Below are 13,564 nucleotides of genomic sequence, written 5' to 3'. Positions count from 1 at the left end.
GGCCCCACATAGTCCTCCATACAGAATAATGGGCCCCACATAGTCCTCCATGCAGAATAATGGGCCCCACATAGTCCTCCATACAGAATAATGGGCCCCACATAGTCCTCCATACAGAATAATGGGCCCCACATAGTCCTCCATGCAGAATAATGGGCCCCACATAGTCCTCCATACAATATAATGGTCCCCACATAGTCCTCCATACAGAATAATGGCCCCACATAGTCCTCCATACAGTATAATGACCCCACATAGTCCTCCATACAGAATAATGGGCCCCACATAGTCCTCCATACAGAATAATGGCCCCACATAGCCCTCCATACAGTATAATGGACCCCACATAGTCCTCCATACAGAATAATGGGCCCCACATAGTCCTCCATACAGAATAATGGGCCCCACATAGTCCTCCATACAGTATAATGGCCCCACATAGTTCTCCACACAGTATAATGACCCCACATAGTCCTCCATACAGAATAATGGGCCCCACATAGTCCTCCATACAGAATAATGGACCCCACATAGTCCTCCATACAGAATAATGCCCCCACATAGTCCTCCATACAGTATAATGGCCCCACATAGTCCTCCATACAGTATAATGGGCCCCACATAGTCCTCCATACAGAATAATGGCCCCACATAGTCCTCCATACAGAATAATGGGCCCCACATAGTCCTCCATACAGAATAATGGGCCCCACATAGTCCTCCATACAGTATAATGGCCCCACATAATCTTCCATACAGTATAATGGCCCCACATAGTCCTCCATACAGAATAATGGGCCCCACATAGCCCTCCATACAGTATAATGGCCCCACATAGTCCTCCATACAGAATAATGGACCCCACATAGTCCTCCATACAGAATAATGGGCCCCACATAGTCCTCTATACAGTATAATGACCCCACATCGTCCTCCATAAAGAATAATGGACCCCACATAGTCCTCCATACAGTATAATGACCCCACATAGTCCTCCATACAGAATAATGGCCCCGCATAGTCCTCCATACAGTATAATGGCCCCACCCACATAGTCCTCCATACAGAATAATGGGCCCCACATAGTCCTCCATACAGAATAATGGCCCCACATAGTCCTCCATACAGTATAATGGCCCCACATAGTCCTCCATACAGAATAATGGCCCCACCCACATAGTCCTCCATGCAGAATAATGGACCCCACATAGTCCTCCATACAGTATAATGGCCCCACCCACATAGTCCTCCATACAGTATAATGACCCCACATAGTCCTCCATACAGAATAATGACCCCACATAGTCCTCCACACAGTATAATGACCCCACATAGTCCTCCATACAGAATAATGGCCCCGCATAGTCCTCCATACAGTATAATGGCCCCGCATAGTCCTCCATACAGTATAATGGCCCCACATAGTCCTCCATACAGTATAATGGCCCCGCATAGTCCTCCATACAGTATAATGGCCCCACATAGTCCTCCATACAGAATAATGGCCCCACCCACATAGTCCTCCATACAGTATAATGACCCCACATCGTCCTCCATACAGAATAATGGACCCCACATAGTCCTCCATACAGTATAATGACCCCACATAGTCCTCCATACAGAATAATGGCCCCGCATAGTCCTCCATACAGAATAATGGGCCCCACATAGTCCTCCATACAGAATAATGGCCCCACCCACATAGTCCTCCATACAGAATAATGGCCCCACATAGTCCTCCATACAGTATAATGGCCCCACATAGTCCTCCATACAGTATAATGGCCCTACCCACATAGTCCTCCATACAGAATAATGGCCCCACATAGTCCTCCATACAGTATAATGGCCCCACATAGTCCTCCATACAGTATAATGGGCCCCACATAGTCCTCCATACAGTATAATGGCCCCACATAGTCCTCCATACAGAATAATGGGCCCCACATAGTCCTTCATACAGTATAATGGGCTCCACATAGTCCTCCATACAGTATAATGGGCTCCACATAGTCCTCCATACAGTATAATGGGCCCACATAGTCCTCCATACAGAATAATGGGCCCACATAGTCCTCCATACAGTATAATGGCCCCACATAGTCCTCCATACAGTATAATGGGCCCCACATAGTCCTCCATACAGTATAATGGCCCCACATAGTCCTCCATACAGAATAATGGGCCCCACATAGTCCTCCATACAGTATAATGGGCTCCACATAGTCCTCCATACAGTATAATGGGCTCCACATAGTCCTCCATACAGTATAATGGCCCCACATAGTCCTCCATACAGAATAATGGGCCCCACATAGTCCTCCGTACAGAATAATGGGCCCCACATAGTCCTCCATACAGTATAATGGCCCCACCCACATAGTCCTCCATACAGAATAATGGGCCCCACATAGTCCTCCATACAGAATAATGGCCCCACCCACATAGTCCTCCATACAGAATAATGGCCCCACATAGTCCTCCATACAGTATAATGGCCCCACATAGTCCTCCATACAGTATAATGGCCCCACATAGTCCTCCATACAGTATAATGACCCCACATAGTCCTCCATACAGAATAATGGCCCCACCCACATAGTCCTCCATACAGTATAATGGCCCCACATAGTCCTCCATACAGTATAATGGCCCCACATAGTCCTCCATACAGTATAATGACCCCACATAGTCCTCCATACAGAATAATGGCCCCACCCACATAGTCCTCCATACAGAATAATGGACCCCACATAGTCCTCCATACAGTATAATGGCCCCACCCACATAGTCCTCCATACAGTATAATGACCCCACATAGTCCTCCATACAGAATAATGACCCCACATAGTCCTCCACACAGTATAATGACCCCACATAGTCCTCCATACAGAATAATGGCCCCGCATAGTCCTCCATACAGTATAATGGCCCCGCATAGTCCTCCATACAGTATAATGGCCCCACATAGTCCTCCATACAGTATAATGGCCCCGCATAGTCCTCCATACAGAATAATGGCCCCACATAGTCCTCCATACAGAATAATGGCCCCACATAGTCCTCCATACAGTATAATGGCCCCACATAGTCCTCCATACAGAATAATGGCCCCACATAGTCCTCCATACAGTATAATGGGCCCCACATAGTCCTCCATACAGAATAATGGCCCCACATAGTCCTCCATACAGTATAATGGGCCCCACATAGCCCTCCATACAGAATAATGGCCCCACCCACATCGTCCTCCATACAGAATAATGGCCCCACATTGTCCTTCATATATAAAAATGGCCCGACTTTTAAAAAATAAATAAAATACTCAGCTCTCCTCTTTCACCCGCTGCTCCGGTCTCGGCACTCCAACTCGACACTGCTCGGCACAGTGGGCGCGAAATAGTGACGTCATCGCGGCCGCTGCACTGAGACGTGAGATGCCCAGGGAGAACGATGGGGGAGGGAGCAGGCGACTTCCCTTTTCCATCGTCGTCTTCAATTGCATCGGCATCCAGCATACAGATACAGTTGAAAGGCGTCACCAAATATAATCACCCTGCGGGCCAGAGAACGACAGGTGAGCGCTAAGCCCTATAGGAAGATGGCTGATATCTTATCATTGGGATAATTGCTGAGCAAAGAACAAGCTGTGTGTCGTCAAGGAAGATGCGATTCTGTCCTTCGACCATCAATACGACTGTATTGACAGAAAACGTGTTTCCTCCCAGCACCGCCACATTGTGACCCCGTTATGCGGCCCTATACCTCTGCCCGGCGCTCATCCTCACTTTCCTGCATGCTGTGCAGCGCACCGTACAGGATTTACTGCTGTCTCGCTCTTGGAGCTTGTGTTACACCCGTAACATCTATATATTGCCGCGGGCTATGTCTGTCCCCTGCCGTACAAGCACATTTTACAACTATTTGTGTCACTTTCTCAAACCCGTCACCGATGCCATATGAATATCGGATCATTTATGCAGCGTAGTTGCCTTTTTCTTCCCAGTTTTCTGGATCCACTTTGCTCAAGGTCCAGTTTGTGGATCCCGTGAACTGAAGGGGCCACGTAATAATGTACCATTATATTATGCATTACGTCACCAAGGGGATCCATGACCATAAAAAAAAGCATGAGGCCAAAGTACTACATGGACTAATGTGACTGAAGCCATCTGAGCTGCTGTAGAACCTCTTGTCGAAGAGCGAGGAGCAGATTCCTGCCCATTATTGACTGTAAAGAAGTTCTGCAGCAACTTGGTTATGACTGATGTAGTTTGCAGCAGATATAATTCTATAATGCGCTGCAGCTGCTGAAGAGCCTCTTTTTTTTAATGAGGGTCAATTAGTGGTTCATCCTGGAGAAGATACTTCCTACAAGAGACCTCATCTCTGCATAGCGAGACCAGCTGAGCATGGAGTCTTATCAGCAGGGCTTCATGGGAAAAACATGCAAATCAGTTCTCTACCTGAAGGATAGAAAATGATTTCACTATTTCCACTGGTAAGTGGCATTACGAAGGGTGTCAGACTTCTAGTACCGGGCATGTATGTAGGATACAAGTAGGTGGCACCATGGGGGTCCGGTTTCTCTAGAGCACTTTACAATCCCCCTGGATCTGAAGGAAAGGACGTATTGGTCACTGACTCCATTGTATGACTAAGGCCTCATCAGAAGGTCACAACGTGGCATCACTATTATGGGCACAATACCAGGATCTCCCAAAATGTCTCTGAAGTGGTTGAAGGTGGCGTCCTAGGTCTGGGTCAAGGGGTATTCCAGCGCCTCTCCCCATCGGAGGTGAGCAATGACGGTGACCTTACAACTCCACCACCCGCTGAGATGTGTGCAGGACCCCCGCCGATAGTGCACGTGTCTGGGCAGGTGTGCGCGGTCATCTCTCCGCTCTGCTTCATTGCAGTAGTGAGTGGCGCCAAAATACAGAAGTTTGGGAGGTCTATGAATGCGACTGTGCCATCTGAATGTGGCCTGAAAGTGGTTGTATCAAGTATATAAGTTATTCACCAATATTGATAGGATAGGTGATAACGTCTTGATAGCTGGGGGTCCGATATTTAGGACCACCACTGATCCCATGAACGGAGAGGAAGATGAGCGAGCGCTCCTCGGCTCCATGCATTCTCTATGGGACTGCCGAAGCTTTATCCTGCAATCTCCATAGACCGACTAAGGAGATGCTCAGCTTCTGATCTGTGGGGGTCCCAGAGGTCAGACCTCCAGCGTTCAGTACAATCAATATCAATAGGATAACATTACTTAGTACAAGCCCTTAGTAGATATTAAGGATAAGGGAAGGTGACACTTTACTCTCCCACAGGACCTTTCTGCTGCGGATTTGGTTGCGGGATCTCATTTGCATTATGAAGGGTTAAATCGGCGGTGACAATTCCATGGCAAAAAAATCAACTGATGAAAAATCCACCCATGAGGATCTCTGTGTGGGGGGCCGTTAGTAGATTACTCATCGCGGGTCCTTGTGTTTTTTTTCCAGTGGAGATGGGACAGAAGAAGCCGGAGAACTGGACTTCAGCGCCCTCCTCAAGAAAAGGTGAGAACTCGACCCTGATCTATCATCCAGGCGGATCCTGTGCCCAGCAATCTGCCATCTCCATACCCAGGGATCTCCAGTGCCCTACACACAGATCACTTATCTGTAATGCACGCCCCCTTATGTCCTCTGTTTCCAATGCATTACATCCCCCCTGACACGGCGCTGTGGGTGTACAACATTGAGACCTGCATTAAAGGGGGAACCTGACAGCCGGCTGGTTAGGAAACAGATCCCGGGTCGGATGGGCCCGGACTAGAAGGAAACTGCTGCTATTCCGTACAGATAAAGGACCAATATCCTGATGTGTACAGCCATATTGGCTCCTGTCGGATGAATAGATAAGTTTAAAGAAGCCCTCCTCCTCCTCCTCCTCCTGCTCCCATCAAAGAGTTCATCCTCTTAATATATTGCAGTCATCATATCATACAGCGCTGTGCACTTACAATTGCTCATTTTGCCTTTCTACCCAGATAATTCTTCTCTTTTCCATTAGGTCTATGACATCACGATCACATGATCCTTCTAAGCTCTATGTAGAAAACAGGAAGTCTCTTTTCCCTGCATGAGTCATGAGTCACTGCAAAAGTCCCTGGCAGGGGGAGGGAGGGAGCAGCTAGGTCAGGAGGTGAAGAGGGGAATGATAAATGCAGGGACAAGAGACTTCCTGTTTCTACATAGAACAGAGAAAAGAGAAGAAGTAGCTGGGTAGAAAGGGAAAATGAGCAATTGTAAGTGCACAGTGCTGTATAATATGATGACTGCAATATATTAAGAGGATGAACACTTTCATGGGAGGAGGAGGAGGAGGAGGGCTGTTTAATGTATGTGCATGGAGCTTTTCACAATGCAAAATGTCTTACACTGCTGACCTCTTCATTCCAGTTCATAAAATCCTTTCTTAATTTGTATTTGAATAATAGTTGACAAAATTAGTCTCGTGGTGATTTGCATTAAAAGGGGTCGTTCAGATCTTCTGTATTGATGCTTCATCAATATCAGATCGGTGGGGGCCCCGACACTCGGCATCTCCAACAATCCGGTGTTAGCGGGTCCCCCGATATACACAGTGTACGGAGCAGGAATATCACAGATCCTTACACCATGTAGTGGCCGTTCTCGGTACTGCAGCTCAGCTTTTATTGATGTGAATGTGGTCTGTGCTACAGTACTGGGAACGGCCATTACACTGTGTATGGCGCTGTGGTGCTCATCTGGACACCGCAGGAGCTGATGACAGCAGATCAGAGGGGACGCCGGGTGTCGGATCCTCACCATTTCTTATATTGGTGACCTATCCTAAGGGTAACTCATCAGTATCTAAGTCCTGGACAACCGCTAATTATAGAGATGGGCCCTTTATTTGCTGGGCCCCAGAATAGCGTCTTTGCCGGCGATGCCATCATTTCCAAAGCTGTTCTTACAATTTCTTGCATTTTCATTCCCAATATCGATATCCTACATTTCCATTTCAAGCCACTGACACTTTCCCCATAGAAGTCATCAGGATAGATGTCTACATGTCCATCCCCAACCATCTTTACTACACACAAAACCACATTGCGGCTCCGTGCCACCTCGTCGATTTACCGCCATGTCACACCCCGGCTCGTCCGTAAGGGCCGTCCTGCTCGCCTGTACCCCTGGGATTTGGTTCTCGCCACACATCAGTCCACTAATAAGACACATCCAGTTCTGGACCCAGAGAAGCGGAGTATATAGCGCGGATTGTCCCGATCCTTGTATATCGTGCTCAGTATATTGCATTGTCTCTATTATTTATACTGTCATGTTACATCATACATTTGTGTTCTGTGTATCTCATGTCTTATTCTGGCTCACCAGATATATATATATATATATATATATATATATATATATATATATATTCCATGCACCGCCTTATCCAGCTTTCATGCTCTGCTTTGCTGCATCTCTGCTATTATTTGCAGTAATTCTAGCTTTTTTGCTTTCTGTCCTTCATTTTGCTATCTGGGCAGGGCTGACAAGAAGTACAGGGGCTAGTTATCAAGCCCCTCTTATTGTACCATTGTAGGAGACGTATAATAACTGGGACACGATGTCCTTTACACCTAGATAGCCAATATGTGGGCAGAGCCATGGGCCGCTCCAGTTGCCGCAGTCGGCTGTCGCCTTGCTTGCAGCGTTCCCGTTCACTGCTCTGCTCTGTAGCGCTTGTGGTATAGGAGCGCCATGTCTGCTTCTCTCCTCTGCAGTCTTCAATCTCTTGCAGTATTTCTATCCTCCTTTTTCTGGTACAGACGGATGCAACCACCTTGTGCTGTAGCTTTTCCTGCCTTCTACGTTATTGCATCACTACAACATCCCTTTTGTCAGGCACCTTTCTAGTGTTTGCTTCTGGACAGACATCCTGTGCTTTATCATCGCTTGCTATATTCTGTCTGTGTTACTTACTGTATATACTGTCCAGTGCTCTAGCATAGCTTGCAGCATCCTTTTTCTGTGCTCTAGCATAGCTTGCAGCATCCTTTTAGTCATTTGCTTTATCATTGCTTGCAGCATCCCTTTTATGTGCTCTAGAGTAGCTTACAGCATCCTTTTTATGTGCTCTAGCATAGTTTGCAGCATCCCTTTTTATGTGGTCTAGCATTGCTTGCAGAATCCCTTTAGTCATTTGCTTTATCATTGCTTGCAGCCTCCCTTTTATGTGCTCTATCACTCCTTGCAGAGTCCCTTTAGTTGTACAGTTTAGCGTAGCTTGCAGCATCCATTTTTATGTGCTGTAGTATAACTTGCAGCATCCCTTATATGTGCTCTAGTATAACTTGCAGCATCCCTTTTATGTGGTCTAGCATAGCTTGCAGCATCCCTTATATGTGCTCCAGCATTGCTTGCAGAGTCCCTTTAGTTCTATGGTCTAGTGGTCTAGCATAGCTAGCAGCATCCCTTTTTATGTGGTCTAGTATAGCTTACAGCATCCTTTTTATGTGCTCCAGCATTGCTTGCAGCATCCCTTTTTATGTGGTCCAGCATTGCTTGCAGCCTCCCTTTTTATGTGCTCCAGCATTGCTTGCAGCCTCCCTTTTTATGTGCTCCAGCATTGCTTGCATCCTTCCTTTTTATGTGCTCTAGCATTGCTTGCAGCCTCCCTTTTTATGTGCTCCAGCATTGCTTGCAGCCTCCCTTTTTATGTGCTCCAGCATTGCTTGCATCCTCCCTTTTATGTGCTCCAGCATTGCTTGCAGCATCCCTTTTTATGTGGTCCAGCATTGCTTACAGCATCCCTTTTTATGTGCTCCAGCATTGCTTGCAGCGTCCCTTTTTATGTGGTCCAACATTGCTTGCAGCATCCCTTTTTATGTGCTCCAGCATTGCTTGCAGCATCCCTTTTTATGTGCTCCAGCATTGCTTGCAGCATCCCTTTTTATGTGCTCCAGCATTGCTTGCAGCATCCCTTTTTATGTGCTCTTGCATTGCTTGCAGCATCCCTTTTTATGTGCTCTAACATTGCTTGCATCCTCCCTTTTATGTGCTCCAGCATTGCTTGCAGCATCCCTTTTTATGTGGTCCAGCATTGCTTACAGCATCCCTTTTTATGTGCTCCAGCATTGCTTGCAGCGTCCCTTTTTATGTGGTTCAACATTGCTTGCAGCATCCCTTTTTATGTGCTCCAGCATTGCTTGCAGCATCCCTTTTTATGTGGTCCAGCATTGCTTGCAGCATCCCTTTTTATGTGCTCTTGCATTGCTTGCAGCATCCCTTTTTATGTGCTCTAACATTGCTTGCAGCCTCCCTTTTTATGTGCTCCAGCATTGCTTGCAGCATCCCTTTTTATGTGGTCCAGCATTGCTTGCCGCATCCCTTTTTATGTGCTCCAGCGTTGCTTGCAGCATCCCTTTTTATGTGGTCCAGCATTGCTTGCAGCGTCCCTTTTTATGTGCTCTTGCATTGCTTGCAGCATCCCTTTTTATGTGCTCTAGCGTTGCTTGCAGCCTCCCTTTTTATGTGCTCCAGCATTGCTTGCAGCATCCCTTTTTATGTGGTCCAGCATTGCTTGCCGCATCCCTTTTTATGTGGTCCAGCATTGCTTGCAGCATCCCTTTTTATGTGCTTCAGCGTTGCTTGCAGCATCCCTTTTTATGTGCTCCAGCATTGCTTGCAGCATCCCTTTTTATGTGGTCCAGCATTGCTTGCAGCATCCCTTTTTATGTGCTTCAGCGTTGCTTGCAGCATCCCTTTTTATGTGCTCCAGCATTGCTTGCAGCATCCCTTTTTATGTGGTCCAGCATTGCTTGCAGCATCCCTTTTTATGTGCTCCAGCGTTGCTTGCAGCATCCCTTTTTATGTGCTCCAGCGTTGTTTGCAGCATCCCTTTTTATGTGCTCCAGCATTGCTTGCAGCATCCCTTTTTATGTGGTCCAGCATTGCTTGCAGCATCCCTTTTTATGTGGTCCAGCATTGCTTGCAGCATCCCTTTTTATGTGCTCCAGCGTTGCTTGCAGCATCCCTTTTTATGTGGTTCAGCATTGCTCGCAGCGTCCCTTTTTATGTGCTCCAGCATTGCTCGCAGCGTCCCTTTTTATGTGCTCCAGCATTGCTCGCAGCCTCCCTTTTTATGTGGTCCAGCATTGCTCGCAGCCTCCCTTTTTATGTGCTCCAGCATTGCTTGCAGCATCCCTTTTTATGTGCTCCAGCATTGCTCGCAGCCTCCCTTTTTATGTGCTCCAGCATTGCTTGCAGCATCCCTTTTTATGTGCTCCAGCATTGCTTGCAGCATCCCTTTTTATGTGCTCCAGCATTGCTTGCCGCATCCCTTTTTATGTGCTCCAGCATTGCTTGCAGCATCCCTTTTTATGTGCTCCAGCATTGCTTGCAGCATCCCTTTTTATGTGCTCCAGCATTGCTTGCAGCATCCCTTTTTATGTGCTCCAGCGTTGCTTGCAGCATCCCTTTTTATGTGCTCCAGCATTGCTTGCAGCATCCCTTTTATGTGCTCTAGCATAGCTTGCAGCATCCCTTTTTATGTGCTCTAGCATAGCTTGCAGCATCCCTTTTATGTGCTCTAGCATAGCTTGCAGCATCCCTTTTATGTGCTCCAGCATTGCTTGCAGCATCCCTTTTTATGTGCTCCAGCATTGCTTGCAGCATCCCTTTTTATGTGCTCTAGCATTGCTTGCAGCATCCCTTTTTATGTGGTCCAGCATTGCTTGCAGCATCCCTTTTTATGTGCTCCAGCATTGCTTGCAGCATCCCTTTTTATGTGCTCCAGCATTGCTTGCAGCATCCCTTTTTATGTGCTCCAGCATTGCTTGCCGCATCCCTTTTTATGTGCTCCAGCATTGCTTGCAGCATCCCTTTTTATGTGCTCCAGCATTGCTTGCAGCATCCCTTTTTATGTGCTCCAGCATTGCTTGCCGCATCCCTTTTTATGTGCTCCAGCATTGCTTGCCGCATCCCTTTTTATGTGCTCTAGCATTGCTTGCAGCATCCCTTTTTATGTGCTCCAGCATTGCTTGCAGCATCCCTTTAGTTCTATGGTCTAGTGTAGCTCGCAGCCTCCCTTTTGCCTTGTGCATGGCTTGCAGCGCCTCACCTGCCCCGTGCTCTTGCTTTGTCTCTCTATCCTATATTACAATGCTTCTGTGGTCCTCTTCCATCCTCTGTTTGCTTCTCTCTTATCACCATTATCAAATGCTTTTGCATTATATATTCTGCTGCGCTGCCTGCTGCGTCCATTGTTTTCCTACGCTCTCTGCTTGCAGAAACCCTTTTGCTCTCTTGCTATGTCCCTTGAATTGCTTGCTTAGCTCTTCTAACACTGTCCTCCCATGTACCTTATACACTGTGTATCTCGACACTATACGTACACTACTATTTGCATCTTTTTTTATCTATAACCTTCTTTTTCTTATTTTCCTCTGACCTTGTTCCTGCATACAGAGAGTAAGTTCTCCATCATCTGCCTGCCACATGCATGAGAGCGTGAGCTTTACTGATGCTTCTGGCCAAGCCTAATACACATGGACTTGGACTGACGTCCGTAGGCCAGCAATACGCATTTAGTAACGCTTAGCGAATGTCGCTCACACAGCTTCTCTGATGCCGCTGATCAGATCCAGGTCGCCATCGCTGGTTCTGCTAATCATCCACCTATATAGACAGTGAGTGCAGGGCTCCAGAACATGGAGAGTCTGGGCGAGAGTGCACAATGCAGCTGTCTCTTCTCAGAGGGAATCGCACCTTCCTGTGGAAGTGACAGCTGGTCTGCAGAGAGTAATCGGATAGTCTGCATGGTGGTCTGAAGAAAGGGCTGCGCTGCTATATTAAGCCCCCACTATTGGCCCGTAATATGGATCTATCATCACGTCAAGGCGTGCATGAACAAAGGAACATAAAAGAGCCTAGAAAGCCGGTTATTCTGGGTAGACGTGATGCCCTTAGCCTTTAAAGAGGAATTCCTATCCTAGATACTGTGAATATGCCATAAATGCCAACTTTAAGACCCCCACTTGAATCCATAATGGGGGTCCTGTATAGTGAGGTGGTCAATGAGAAGGTGGTACACGTGTGTCTGTACCTTTGTCCATAACCTTCTATAACTAAGCAAGCGGGCTCGGCTGCGTCCGTGACTCCCTTAGTGAATAGAGAAAGTCGCGGCCATGCATAGCCGCCTCTTCATGCATTCTCTGTCTGCAGCTATGGATAGAGGTCAGCAAACCCCAGTCCTGGAGGTAGGTGCTAGTCCCAACTATCAAAATACCCTCTGGATATGCCATAAATGTCTAAAATCACATTTCCCATTAAGACTTTCCGGGAGCCACCACTAGAGGGAGCTGATGAGATCGTTGCATACTGGTTATACATTGAACTCAATGATGGCACAGTGTGTGCGCCAAGCTCCTGAGCTCCCTCTAGAGGAGGCTGTAGGAAGTCAGAATTTTGTTATTTCCATGCAGGGGATTTGGTGCTTTCTAACAGTAAAAAAAAAAAATCTGATTACTGTAAACATAAATTAGGAAATGCAATAAGCAAAGAGTGATGGTCCTAAATATATTACGGTGTTAAAAGAAAGCAAATCCCTTGACATAAAGATTTTGGCCACCACCAGATAATAGATTAGAATAGATTCAGTGACTTTTCCCTGAATAAGGAAAAGTTTTATAATATTCCCGTCTGGGTGCAATGAAAAGGATAATTCACTGCATGGTAGTAATACTAAATCTCCCAAGTAATAGTATCATCTTCTATGGTGCGGGCAGCCATTAGCAGGCACCAGGACATCAGCGAGGCTTACAAATATCTGATATTCTGGTGCTTTACATATTTGGGGGTCTACCTTTCATTCCAGGAGATTGCAACCTTTAAAAAAAACTTAAGGAAACAACCTGAGCCGTGGGATCCATGATGGGCACTCCGGCTCCGCAAAGTGCCAGACCTGGTATATTGCCAGATATATGTGGTGCCACCTCTCGGACATTGGATGGCGCCACAAACAGGGACTGATTGAGCTTTTCTAGGGCACTTTGTGGAATAATGGGGGGATTTAAGTGGGTGCCACTGCCCTAATTTGAGTGAAATTGTCCAAAAGATAGTAAACCTTATAATTAACCATATAGGACTTGAGAAATGGCTGCCTGCACTGTTTGTTGGTAACCTGGGACTTTTAACAACCCTTGATAACACCTGTAAATTCATGACGTTGCCCAAATACAGTGCGGTGACAGCAATTCATGGAGGATTTGTGTTATATCAGTGACCTCCGACAGAGCAGCCGAGACAGGAGCTCACCGCGAGGGCAGAAAAAGCCTCAAAAATTACCATCCGAGTGATCGAGAAAAGAGAAAAAACGATTTAGGAGGAGCGGGACCATGACTGATGTCTGAACACAACACATGGATCTCACCCAAGATCGGAGACACCTAAATTATCACAATATGGCAGTGGGCCAAGTGCAAAACCAAAATATTCCATTCTTAAAAGAGGTTTTTTCGACCTTTTATTTTCACCCTCTTTTA

At 46.7% G+C, this 13,564-nt stretch overlaps 1 protein-coding gene across 1 annotated transcript in view; it reads left to right on the top strand.

The window, feature by feature from the left end:
• The window catches only part of MYBPC3 (myosin binding protein C3), a 164,693-nt gene that overhangs the window by 30,723 nt on the left and 120,406 nt on the right, over positions 1 to 13,564 (top strand). The window contains exons 7-8 of the mRNA XM_073658952.1: positions 5,511 to 5,567; positions 11,490 to 11,492. Coding sequence (XP_073515053.1) covers positions 5,511 to 5,567; positions 11,490 to 11,492 — 60 coding nt within the window. The remainder of the gene's footprint in view (positions 1 to 5,510; positions 5,568 to 11,489; positions 11,493 to 13,564) is intronic.

The sequence above is a fragment of the Phyllobates terribilis genome, unplaced genomic scaffold, assembly GCF_046119375.1.
Source record: "Phyllobates terribilis strain yellow unplaced genomic scaffold, ASM4611937v1 Scaffold_13__5_contigs__length_258822181, whole genome shotgun sequence".
Taxonomy (NCBI): Eukaryota; Metazoa; Chordata; class Amphibia; order Anura; family Dendrobatidae; genus Phyllobates; species Phyllobates terribilis.
Note: the sequence above shows the minus strand (reverse complement) of the source record. Positions and strands in the feature narration are given on the sequence as shown.